The sequence below is a fragment of the Dasypus novemcinctus genome, chromosome 5 (genome assembly GCF_030445035.2).
Source record: "Dasypus novemcinctus isolate mDasNov1 chromosome 5, mDasNov1.1.hap2, whole genome shotgun sequence".
Lineage (NCBI taxonomy): Eukaryota > Metazoa > Chordata > Mammalia > Cingulata > Dasypodidae > Dasypus > Dasypus novemcinctus.
In genome coordinates this window covers 99682181-99695525 of record NC_080677.1, presented here as the reverse complement: position 1 = coordinate 99695525, position 13345 = coordinate 99682181, and the positions used below count along the sequence as shown (strand labels likewise).

Below are 13345 nucleotides of genomic sequence, written 5' to 3'. Positions count from 1 at the left end.
CCTTCCCCAACCCTATGTATCCACTAATCTAACTTTACCTTTATAAATTGATTTATATTTACATTTTATATAAATGGAATCATATAGTATGCAATACTTTGTGTCTGATTGCTTTCACTTAGCATAATGTTTATTATTGTCTTATATTAACATCTTGTAGTGTTGACATACATTTGTTCAATTTCAAAGAAAAAAATTTTACCCATATTCCTATTTCATATGTGGTTTTATTATGCTATACAGTTCCATGTTATGACCTTAGTCTTTCTCTTTAAACCCCTTTCCTACCCATAATAGTACTATTAGTTTTAATCAATTCTGCACAAGTTAACCCTCAGCTTTCCATTCTCTAACCTCATTCTATTTTCCAGTGACCAATATTCAAGTTATTAATTCCATGAGATTATACAATATGTTTAGTTCATAATAGCACAATCATATAATATTTGTCCTTTGTATCTGGCTTTCAATCAACATAATGTTCTCCAGGTTCATCTGTGTTATTAGCTTTATAACTTTTTTTTTTTTTTTGAGGTACTGGGGCCCATAGATTGCACCAGAGACTTCCTTTGTGGGAAGCCTGCACTCAACCACTGAGCCACATTGGCCCCCCTGAGTTAGTTTTTTTTCTTTTGGTTTGTTTGCTTGTTTTTATGGAGACGCTGGGAACTGAACCTGGGACTCCCTGTGGGAAGCAGAAGCGTAACTGCTTGAGCCACGTCCGCCCCCTTATTTCTTATAGCTGCATATTCCATCACATGTATTTCACAATTTGTTTATTCATTTCTCAGTTGTTGGACATCTGGGTTGTTTGCACTTTTGGCAATTTTGAACAATGCTGCTATGAACATCAGTGTGCAGATGTCTATTTGTGTCACTTTTCCCAGTTCTTCTGGCTATAAACCTAGTAGTGGTATTGCTGAGTCTCATGGCATGTCTATATTCACGTTCCTAAGGAAGTTCTTGAATTTCTTATAGTGTCAGTGGTTGTTTGTGCATTTCTAGGAATTTGTCCATTTTATCTAGATTGTCTAGTATGTTGGTATACATTTTTTCATAGTATCCTGTTATGATCTTTTTTATTTCTGTGGAGTTAGTCATAATTTCACCACTTTCATTTCTGATTTTATTTATTTGTGTCTTCTCTCTTTTTTCCTTTGTTTGTCTAGCTAGGGGTTTGTCAATTTTATTGATCTCAGAGAATAAGCTTTTGGTTTTGTTGATTTTCTCTGTTTTTTTTTTTTGTTCTCAATTTCATTTATTTGTGCTCTAATCTTTATTATTTCTTTCCTTTTGCTTGCTTTGGGAGTGATTTGCTATTCTTTTTCTTGATTCTCCCATTCATTTAGATCTTTGGTTGTAGCTCACTTTTCTTTTTTAATATAGGCATTTAGGGCTATAAATTTCCCTCTCCAGATTGCCTTTCCTGTATCCCTTATTTTTGGTAAGTGTTCTCATTTTCATTCATCTCAATATATTTACTAATTTCACTTATCATTTCTTCTTTGACCCACTAATTATTTAGGAGTGTATTATTTAGCCTCCACACATTTGTGAATTTATCTCTTTTCTGTCTTATTGATTTCCAGTTTCATTCCATTATGATCTGTGAAGGTACTTTGTATATTTAATCTTTTTTTTTTAAAGATGTATTTATTTATTTGATTCCCCCCCCCTCCCCCAGTTGTCTGTTCTCTGTGTTTATTTGCTGCGTCTTGTTTCTTTGTCCACTTCTGTTGTTGTCCGCGGCACGGGAAGTGTGGGCGGCATCATTCTTGGGCAGGCTGTACTTTCTTTTGTGCTGGGCCGCTCTCCTTACGGGTTGCACTCCTTGCACGTGGGGCTCCCCTACGCGGGGGACACCCCCGCGTGGCAGGGTACTCCTTGCGTGCATCAGCACTGCGCATGGGCCAGCTCCACACGGGTCAAGGAGGCCCGGGGTTTGAACCGCGGACCTCCCATGTGGTAAACGGGTGCCCTAACCACTGGGCCAAGTCCATTTCCCTATTTAATCTTTTTATATTTATTGAGAGCTGCATTGTGACCTAACATGGAAAAAGATCCATGAGCACTTGAGAAGCATCTAGTACCCATTGAGTTTGAGTACAGTGTTCTCTATATATCTGTTAGGTCTAACCTGTTTATCACACTGTTCAAGTTCTCTATTTCCTTGTTGATCTTCTCTCTAGTTGTTCTATCTATTGATGTGAGTGGGATGTTGAAGTTTCCAGCTATTATTGTAAAGATGTCTATTTTTCCCTTCTCTTTTTCATTGTTTGCTTCATGTATTTTGGGACACCCTGGTTAGGTGCATAGATATTTATGACTTATTTTTTTCCTGGTGGCTTGTCTCTTATTATTATATAATGGCCTTCTGTATCTCATAATTTTTTTGTATTTAAAGTCTGATTTGTCCAATATTAGTACAGCTACTCCTCCTTTTTTTGGGGTGCAATTTGCATGGAATATCTTTCCATCCTTTCACTTTCAGCCAGTTTGTATCCCTGGGTCTAAGATGAGTCTCTTATAGGCAGTATATAGATGACTCATGTTTTTTTAATCCATTTTGTCAGCCTGTATCTTTGATTGAGAAGTTTAATCCATTCACATTCAGTGATATTACTGTAAGTGCATTAAATACATCCACCATTTTAAGCTTTGGTTTTTATATGTCTTATCTTATTTTTGTCTCTCTTTTTATTCTTTTCCTTATCCTTTCTACTATTATTCTTTCTTCTATACTCTCCTAAAAGCCAGGCTATCCTGTCTTTTTCTTGCAGGCTCTAAGGTTTCTTTTAATATTTCCTGCAAAGGTGGATTCTTTTTTATGAACTCTCTTAGTTACTGTTTGTTTGTAAATGTTTAAAACTCACCCTCATATTTGATGGACAGTTTTGCTGGATAAAGGATTCTCGGCTAGCCGTTTTCCTCTTTCAGTATCAAATTCTCTCATATCCCTGTTGTCTCCCTTTCATGGTTTATGTTGAGAAATCTGCTCTAAGTCTTTCTGAGCATCCTTTGTATGTGATGGTTTGTTTCTCCCATGCTGTTTTCAGAAATTTCCTTTTTATCTTTGACATTTGACATTCTAAGTAGTATATGTCTTGGAATAGGTCTTTTTCAATTTATTCTTTTTGGGGTACGCTGTGTTTCTTAGACATGTCAGTTCATTTATGTTGTGAGAGTTGGGAAATTTCAACTATTATTTCCTCATATACTCTTTCTGCCCCCTTTCCCTTTTCCTTCTGGAACTCCCATTTTATGTATTTGCTGTGTTTCCTGTTATCTTTCATCTCCCTGAGTCTCTGTTCAATTTTTTCCATTCTTTTTTCTCTCTGTTCTTTTCTCCCTTAAATTTCAGGTGTTCTGTCTTTGGTATCACTTATTCTTCTATCATTTCAAGTCTGCTGAGTATGCCTCTAATGTGTTTTCGATCTCACCTATCATGTCTTTCATTCCCATGAGCAGTGTTACTTTTCTAATCAGGTTTTCAAATTCTTCTTTGTGCTTGATCAATGACTTCTTGATGCTATTTATCTCTTTAACCATATTGTCTTTCTACTCATTAATTTGATTTTGAAATTTTGTATGCATCTTGTTGATTAGTTGTCTCAAATCTTGCATCTCTTCTGGGGCTTTGATGTATTCTTTTTCTTGGGCCGTGTCTTTCATTTTCTTAGCATGGCTCATAAGTTTTCGCTGATGTCTAGTCATCTGATTAGGATGGTGAGTTAACTCAGATGCTCAATTTCTCATGCTTTCATTGGGATTTAGTGGCAGGAGGCTGCGTGTTACTGCTCTTCTTTGATTGTTGGTTCAAGCTGTTCTGGGACTTTGGGATTGCCCCCGTTAGTTGCACAAAACTGGACTCTGGGCCCAGTAATGTGTTACATACTTGCTTCTAAGAGCCTTCGGGAGAAGGTTGTAAAGGCCAGAGAAAGCCTCTCTTACTTACTTTTAATTTCCTCACATGCACTTCCTTGTCTACCAGCAGATGGCGCTTTTTGGCAGCCCTCTCAGTTCAATACCTGGTCGGAAATTGTTTGCTGCATCACAGACGGGATCAATGTGATTGAGGTTCCTGTCTGGAGCCTAAGAGCCTCATATTTCAAACTTTCCCATAGGCAGTGCTCCAACCTTTGCTGTGAACCCCCTCCCCTTTCCCAGGTAGGAAGTAATTCCACTCCCCTCGGCATTCTCAACAACCAATCCCGGACAGTAGAGAGGGCTATTGAGAGGATTGGATCTCTTTAATCCCAGATCTCTTTAGTCCAGAGCTGGCTCGCAAGGCAAACAATGGTGAGGCCCTGCCTGGCATGGAAGGGCTCTTGGGACAGAGCATACCAAGTTTGTGGGTCAAAACCTGAGTCAGCGTTAGGCTGTGTTCCTTTCCCCTTTCCTGGGGAAGTGGAACTCTGAGGCCCTTTTTATCTGTAGCTGGCCTGAGAATTTAAAATCGTCTTTAGTATGGGGGAAGTTGCTGACAGGTAGCAGCTGCCTCTTTTAACTCACTGTTTTGTCATTGTGATTCTTTTCCTTTGTCCCTTTCTCTGCTGGGCTGTGTCCAGCCTTTCCCTAGTGTCCTAAATTCTAGAAGATTTTTTCCAGACCACTTCTGCCTGTCCTCTAGGTATTTTTTCTGGAAGAGAAGAGAGTACTGTGTCTTTCTAGTCTTCCATCTTCCTGTAAGAAAGAGAAGTTTTAAGAAACAGAAGTAAGTTCAGAGTAATTGGAGTATAAATGGAGGGAAGGATATGTGGGTTTTAGAAATATTGAGGAGAAATCAACAGGACCTTGTGATTCATTGAATGGAGGGTTGAGGAGGTGAGGGTAATGATCCAATGATGACATCTAGATTATTAATTTAGATAGTGGTTCAGTTTTCATGGTACCTGCAGAAATGGGATGAGGATTTGGGAGGAGGTAGTAAATGAGTTTTGATGTAGTATTATGTTAGTCAGGGTACAAGCTAAGTAACCGTAATGAAGAAACCCCATAAGACAGCAGTTCAATAAGGTAACAGTCCAGAGGTAAGAAGTCCAGGGCTTACAGAATGGGGGGAAGGCTTTGCCATTATCAACAAGAGGCTTACATTTCCAAGTGTTCTAGATGTAATCCAAAATTTCAACTTATGATTTCTTTTTACACTCATTAGCTAGAATTGATTGAGAAATATAATCCATAGCTGAGCAACTATGCACTCTGCTCAAACCATGTATTCTGCTTCCATCTGCCCATGCAGGAGTAAGTGGGTCCTGACTTACTCCTACCATTAAACAAATAGAAAATTGGATGAGAAATCTAAAACAACATTTTCAGGCATTAGACAAAAGGCTTTACAGGATTATGATCCCAGATAGTTGCAAAATTAGTTAGAGAGCCAATGATGGTCCTGGATTTCTGTCTGGAACAATTTCTAGACACTGTAGGTATGGAAAACTGAAATAAAACCTGATGGACTCACTGAGTTGAAGATACAGAGTTTGGAGTTTGGGAGTTTAGGGTGAGTAGAATTGGCAGGGCATACTACCAAAATGGAGGGAAAGAGGTTCAGAATGATATGAGAGGTCCTAGTGAATCTTTGCTTATACATGTATAAGGTGAAATTTCATGGAACTGGGTAAGGAACAACCTGAAGGATAGAACAATTACCAAGGATTCTAAACCAAACGCTTCCCACAGTTCCTGCAGGGCTGCAATCATTGGAATTCCATTTTCGAACAGGTGACTTTGTTGACTATATAGGGTATTCAAGGGAGACCTGAATAATGGGCCTAAACTAGCTCTAGATAAAGGCTACTCTATATTCAGTCTTTAAAAAGTTTAAAAATAAGTCTCAAAAGTGTCAACAACCTAATTCAAGAGCGGTAGAATTACTAGATAAAGATGTTAAAACTGAGATTATAAATACTCAGTATGCTGAAGTTTTAAATGAAAACATGAGCAAAATGAGGACAGGAGTAGGGGATACATATCTATCATCTCTATATATCTGTCTGTCTAGCTACTTAATCCTTCTGTGTATACCAACTGATATTACAAAAGAAAACAGGTTATAGATACATAGTTATATATAGCTAAAATATGTAGGGCATATTATATCTTTATGTATATACATATATGCATCTGTGTGTATGTGTTTGTGTATATATGTATATGTATATATATTATCCTCCCCTTATGTTGTTCATGTTTTCATTTAAAACTTGAAGATATTGAATATCATCTCTATTATTTTGGGGTTTTGGGTCTGTTTCTGTTGATTGATTTTTCTCCTGGTTAATGCTTTTTTAAAAAAATTTAATTTAAATTTTTTTAAAAAAGATTTATTTATTTATTTAATTCCCCCCCCCCCCCCCCGCCCCCCAGTTGTCTGTTCTCTGTGTCTATTTGCTGCGTCTTGTTTCTTTGTCTGCTTCTGTTGTCGTCAGCGGCACAGGAAGTGTGGGCGCCGCCATTCCTGGGCACGCTGCCCTTTCTTTTGCGCTGGGCGGCTCTCCTTACGGGTGCACTCCTTGCACTTGTGGCTCCCCTACGCGGGGGACACCCCTGCGTGGCACAGCACTCCTTGCGCGCATCAGCACTGCGCATGGGCCAGCTCCACATGGGTCAAGGAGGCCCGGGGTTTGAACCGCGGACCTCCCATGTGGTAGACGGACGTCCTAACCACTGGGCCAAGTCCGTTTCCCTATTTAATTTTTAATAATGTCTGTTTTTAAAGATGAATAGATCACAGAAGATGTTACATTAATAAACATAAGAGGTTCCCATATACCCTACTCCCCACCCTATGCCATCTCTCACCCCTGCTCCTCCCACATCAACATCCCCTTTCATCAGTAAGGCACATTCATTGCATTCATTTCATTTGGTGAACACACCTTGGAGCACTGCCACACCACATGGACCATAGTTTACATTGTAGTTCACACCCTCCCCCTGGTTAATGCTTTTTGCAAGTCTTGTTATTTTGTATTAGATGCCAGACATGGTTAATTTTTCAGTGTCATATGTTAAAGATTTTATTGTATTCTTTGAATGAATGTTAGGCTTTCTGATATGCAGCTACTTGTGGATTAGGCTGATCCTTTCAAGGCTTGTTTCTATGCTTTTATATTTTTCTTTTCCCCCCTTCTTTTCCTTCTGGAACTCCCAATGTACATATATTAGATATGCTAGATCACCACTGGTCACTTAGCTTCTGTTCTTTTTTTCCTCTAGTCTTTTTTTTTTAAAAATTGCTGATTCTTTATTGTAATTATGACAATAGTAGCAGCAATATTTTTTCTTTTTCTAATTGTCTTTTTTTTAAAGATACATAGATGACAAAAAATGTTACATTAAAAAATATAAGAGGTTCCCATATACCCTCTATTTTTTCTTCTTCTGTTGTTATGAGGGAGGAAATAAAAATGTTTAAAGAAATAATGGTCAAATGTCTCCATTTGATGAAGACTTTAATTTCATAGATATGTGTCATTCAGTGAAACCTTAGCAAGAAAATAAATGAAAACCATACTAGGAACATCACAATTATATTGCTAAAAAACATTGATAAAGAAAAAAAAATTTAAAAGGCAGAGGGAAAAAAAGCACATTATACAGAGGATCAACAACAACAAAAAATCATCACAAACTTCTGGTGAGAAACCAAAGAAAATGCAACAACTTTAAAAGTGAAAGAAAAGCACATCAACCTTGAATTCTACAAAGTGACAGTATCTTTCTAAAATGAAGATGAAACAAAGACTTTTAACCAAATGAAAACTGAGAAGATTCATTGCCATTAAAGAGGTCTTCAATTAAAGTTCTTTGGGCAGAAAGAAAATGAAACCAGATGGAAATATGGATCTAATTAAAGGAATGAAGACAACAGGCTTAGTAAAATATGGACAAATATAAATAACATTATGTTTTATTTAAAATTTTTTCTTTAAAAGATGATTGTTTAAAGCAAAATTATAGCAATGTATTTTTGCATTTATTATATATGTGGAGGTAAAATGTATGTCACAAAGGAAAGGAGAAAGGAAAACATTCTTATAAGGTTCTTAAATTGTACGGAAGTGGTATAAAATTATTTGACACTAGACTGTGATAAATAAAAGATGCATATTGTAACCCAGAACAACCATTGAAAAAAACAAGGACATATAGATAATGTATCAATAGTGGAGGTAAAATGTAATACTAAAAAAAATGTGCAATTAATACAAAATTCAGGAAAAGGGGAAAAAAAGAAACAAAGAACAGATTGGAAGAAAAGGACAGTCATAGCAAGATGGCAGTTTTATATCCATCCATATTGACAATTATATTAGTAGCATAAGCGTATCAGTTAAAAGGCAGACTAGATAAAAAAGTAAGATTCAACTATGTTCTGTGAATAAGGAACTCACTTAAATATAAAGATACAGATGAATTTAAAAGGATGATGTAAAAAGATATACCATGCAAACACTAATAGTAAGGCAGCTGGAGTTGCTATATTAATGCCAGACAACAGAGTTCAGAACAACAAATATTACCAGAGGTAAAGAGATATTTCCAAAAGATAAGAGATGTCTCTGAGAAGACGCAGTGCTAAAATGTGTATGCACCTAATAATAGAGCTTCAAAATATGTGTGTCAGAAAGTTACAGACTTGAGAAAAGAAATAGACAAATCCACAAGTGTATTTGAAAATTTTAAGTCTCATCTCTCCATAATTGTCAGAATAATTAGAAAATCAAAAGGGATATTAGATACTTAGCACTGTCAATCATCCTGGTCCAGTTGACTTTCATGGGGCACTCCACCCACCAACTGCAGTATACACATTCTTTTCTAGTAATTCTTTTCACCTAGGTAGTCCATATGTTGTGTCATAAAATAATTATCAATAACTTTGTTTTTGCATTGAATGAAAAGATAAAGCAACTTATCAGAATTTATGGGATTCAGTTAAATAGTGCTTAAAAGGGAATTTAGGGGAGTGGATGTAGCTTATGTAGTTGATTGCCTTCTTCCCATGTACAAGGCCTTGGATAAGATCCCTGGTACCACTTAAAAACAAACAAATGAAAATAAAAATCCAACTCTCATTGGGGAGCAAGTGTAGCTCAGTGATTGAGCACCTGCTTCCCATGTAGGAGGTCCTGGGTTCAATCCCCCATGCTTCCTTAAAAAAAAAAATTATAGCATTTATTACTTTTATTAGAAAAGAAGGTTCTCAAAGTAATGATCTGAGCTTCTGTAGCAGTTTGATATAGTTATAAATTCCAAAAATAGATATTGGATTATGTTTGTAAACTGGTCTGTACCTGGCCATGATTAAATTATGATTAGGGCTTTGATTGGGCCACATCAGTAGGGTGTTGAGTCCCCATCCACTGGTAGGTGGGGACTCACAGATAAAAGGCGTGGCAAAAGACAGAGTTGGAGGATTTTGATGTTGGAGTTTTGATTTGGAGTTTTATGCTGGAGTTTTGAGCTGGAGTTCCAGGAAGAAAGCACACAGAGGAAAGAGAAGCAAGCCCCGAAAGAGAAGACCTGAGCCAGGAGAAGAACACAGAGGAATAGAGACGGCTCCTTAGATACAGCAGAAACCCTGGGGAGAGAGACCAAGCTGTTCACCTGATAATCTACAGCAGACCTTGTGGAGAGAGGCAAAACCTAGAGAACCTCATAGTTTACAGCTGACATTGTGGAGAAAACAGAGGCCCTGAGCCAGAGAAGCAAGACCTGGGAAGAGAGGAACCTAGGAAACCTGAACCCTGGCAGACTTTGGCAACCATTTTGATACAACACATGGAAATAGAATTTGTGAGGGAAGTAACTTACTCTTTATGGCCTGGTGTCTGTAAACTTCTACCCCAAATAAATACACTTTATAAAAGCCAGCAGATTTCTGGTACTTTGCATCAGCACCTCTTTGGCTGACTAATACAGCTTCTATTTTTAAAAGATAGGAAATTAAATCGAAAGCAAGTAGATAGAAGGAAATCACAGAAATAAGGGAGCGATATCAATGAAATCAAAACAGATGAACAGTAGAGAAAATCAGTGAGACCAGAAGCTGAATCTTAGAAAAAATTCTACAAAATTGATAAACGTCTAGGTAGAATGATAAAGAAAAAAGAAAAGACAATATTTACTAATATTCGAAATTAAAGAAGGATGTCATTGTAGATCTTAATACATTAAAAGAAGGTTATATGAATAACTGTGTATGTCAATGTAGATGAAAAGGAAAACTCCTTGAAAAATGCAGATTACCAAGACCAACTCATCATCAGTGTACAAAATAAATTCTACTCCTAAGCACTTATCAAAATAAGTGAAATATTTCATACTAAGACTTGTACACAAATATGTTTTTTTTATGTGCTAGGCCCAGAGGTTGAACCCAGGGCCTCATATGTGGGGAGTTGACCCTCAACCACTGAACCACATCGGCTCCCCTGAGTTGGTTTTTTCATTTGTTTGCTTGCTGTTTGTTTGTTTTTTATTTTAGGAGGTACTGGGAACTGAATCCAGGACCCCTTATATGGGAAGCAGGTGCTCAACAGCTTGAGCCACATCTGTTCCCTGTACACAAATGTTTATAGCAGTTTCATTAATAACCTGGAAATTACATTTGTTCATCAATCAAAATAAATGGATAAATTGTGATACATTTATAATATGGAAACTCTTCAGCAGTAAAAAGGAACAAACTAATACACACAATGCATGTATGGATCTTGAAAACATTGTGCTAAGTGAAAGAAGCTGACGCAAAATGTATATACTATATTATTCTGTTTATATGAAACTGTAGAAGAGACTGATCAATATTGACAGAAATGAGATTGGTAGCTGTCTGGAGCCAGAGGTTGGGGAGGATTGATTCAGAAAACATACAGGGGAACCTTTGGGAGTGATGGAATATATATATACACCAGGGATTGAACCCAGGATGTCATACATGGGAAGCAGGCACTCAACCACTTGAGCCACCTCCATTCCCCTTGGAAATATTCTTTATCTTGATTGTGGTGATGGTAACACAAGTGTATACATTTGTCTGAAATTATCAAACTGTGCACCTTAAATTCATTTTATTGCATATAAATTATTCCTTTAAAAGTTTAAGAAAAAAGATATTTGGTAGGGATATTTGGGTTCTGTACCTAAAAGGAGGAAGAGAAGAATGGCTTCCGAGGTCTTTGCTGTAGGCATGCTGAGTGTATGCAGTCTGAAGGACATCCAGGAGGTGGTTGGCTAGTTCTTGAATCAGTAGACAAACTTATTTTGGAGATAGAGAGTTGTGATCCTCGTCACACGTACCTGAACCTTAGGACTGGATGAGATTTACTAGGGAAAAATGTAGAGATTTAAGAGAAAAGAACCCAGCTGACTAATGTATAGGGAAAGGGCAAAGAACACCAATGTGGAAGGAAAGCAGAGGAAAAGGAGTCTATAGAAATGCAGAATGAAAAATTTCAAGCCAGTGATGTTGGGGAGAGTGTTTAAGAAAGAGGGAGGAGTCTACGTTACCAAACACTTCTGAAGAGTAAGTCAAAATGTCCACTGAGTTTAGATATTTAAATTGCCCCTGGAGGTCCTAGGGCCAAAGGTGACCTTGTTTTTATTTCATTGTTTTGGGTGTGGCAGAGACTGGAGCAAGTTTAAATGCTGGTAAGAGTGAAGGAGTAGAGCAGGGATCCTGAAGGGAATAATTCAAGTGAATTCCTTGGAAGGCAGGGAGGGGTGGGAACTGGAGCAGAGGTGAGTTTAATTAGCTTTAGTCAAAAGGAAGGGGACTGCTTCCGTTTTAGCAGGATTGAAAGAAGAAATGATGGGCAGGAATGCAGCTGGGTTAGTGATTTCATGGCAGGAAATTGTGAGGGAATGGACAGAAAGACAACTGAAGCCCTTTCCACATCTGAGATGCTGTGGTCTGTGTTTCTTCAGGGCTCCAAGAAGGTTGGAAACTGGGCAGAGAATTGCTTCAGCTCCTCTCAATTAATTGTCTTTCTGTTGGTCTGATTCTGCAATAGGGATGATCAACATTTTACATGGAATGGGTTTAAGGCTCCTTGCTCTGGGACATCACACACCTTTCATGGTGAGTTGTTTATTTTGTTTATTTTTGAAAATACATATCACCCTTTAAGAACAGAAAATGATTTCAGCTTGTAGACTAACCTGGATCACGTGTGCTTGCTTTCAGCACATTGGGATGGCCCATAACTACAGGAATAGCAGTCAGGCTGTGCAAGCTGTTCGCGATGCTGGCTATGAAATATCTCTGGGTTTGATGCCAAAGTCAATAGGACCCTTGACATTTGTGTTCACAGGGACTGGGAATGTATCTAAGGTAAATTGTTTCTGTCTTCTTTCTTCCCTCCCTCCCTTGTTCGCTCCCTCCCTTTCTTCCTTTCTTTCATCTAAGGTAAATTGTACCTGTCTCCTCTCTCCCTCCCTTCTTGCAAAGTATTCTGAGACTGAATGTATCCCAAAAGTTGTGGGCATTATGTGGGCATTTCAGAGCCCTGCTTTTCTATGAATGGGCATTCTATTTTTTTGTATTTTTCTTACATATGCACTTTTGTTAAAGTGAGGAGTAGTAATGGTTACTGGTCCAAAATTTTTTCTCTGATTTTAGTTGATTAGAAATTTTTTTTAAGGGTTGAAGGTCTTTTCTTAGGGAATCTATTCTGCCTCCACCACTGAAATGTCCAAAGGATTGGAATTAACACTTTCTTCATTCTGGGGTGGTTTCGAGAAATGGATTTTTGAAACCTTGGAGAAACCTAGTGACTAACTTAGAATTCTCAAATAGATGTTTCTTCAAAGAAAATGAACTATTTTATAATAGAACATCATTATTTGTATTATATTGTGTTTTAGGAATGTGCTTTTTTCTTTGTAGTAAATATAGTTTTTCCACTAGAAATGATTTCTTCAATGGAGCAAAAAGCAAATAGACATTTTATTGTACTCTCATTTCTGAACACTCATATCACAAACCTGAGTAACCTAAGTTTTTTTTTTAAGTCCCTTTCAATGTGTGCTGTTCAAATTAGAATAAAAGCTGGCTTGTAGGCTGTGTGCATAAAGCTCATCTATGCTTCCATGATGCAGTATTAGGTATAGAGCAGAGCAAGTGGAGTGCTTTAATTGTGGGGAAAATAAATTGGAATCTTTGTAGGAAATAGTATTGTATCTTCTGAATTTTTACTAATGCATTATCTATAGGGAGCCCAAGAAATCTTCAATGAACTACCTTGTGAATATGTGGAGCCGCATGAATTAAAAGAAGTTTCCCAATCTGGAGGTAGTAAGGTCAGGGTGTGGGGAGTGGGTAGAAAGTATATTT

General features: G+C 37.5%; 1 protein-coding gene across 4 annotated transcripts in view; it reads left to right on the top strand.

Annotated features, from left to right (window-relative positions):
* Positions 1-13345, top strand: part of AASS (aminoadipate-semialdehyde synthase) — an 86938-nt gene that overhangs the window by 23911 nt on the left and 49682 nt on the right. For all 4 annotated transcript variants that reach the window (XM_004483094.5, XM_058297300.2, XM_071215251.1 and 1 more), the window contains 3 exons: positions 12024-12091; positions 12197-12343; positions 13225-13303. In XM_004483094.5, the coding sequence (XP_004483151.1) occupies positions 12024-12091; positions 12197-12343; positions 13225-13303 (294 nt within the window). The remainder of the gene's footprint in view (positions 1-12023; positions 12092-12196; positions 12344-13224; positions 13304-13345) is intronic.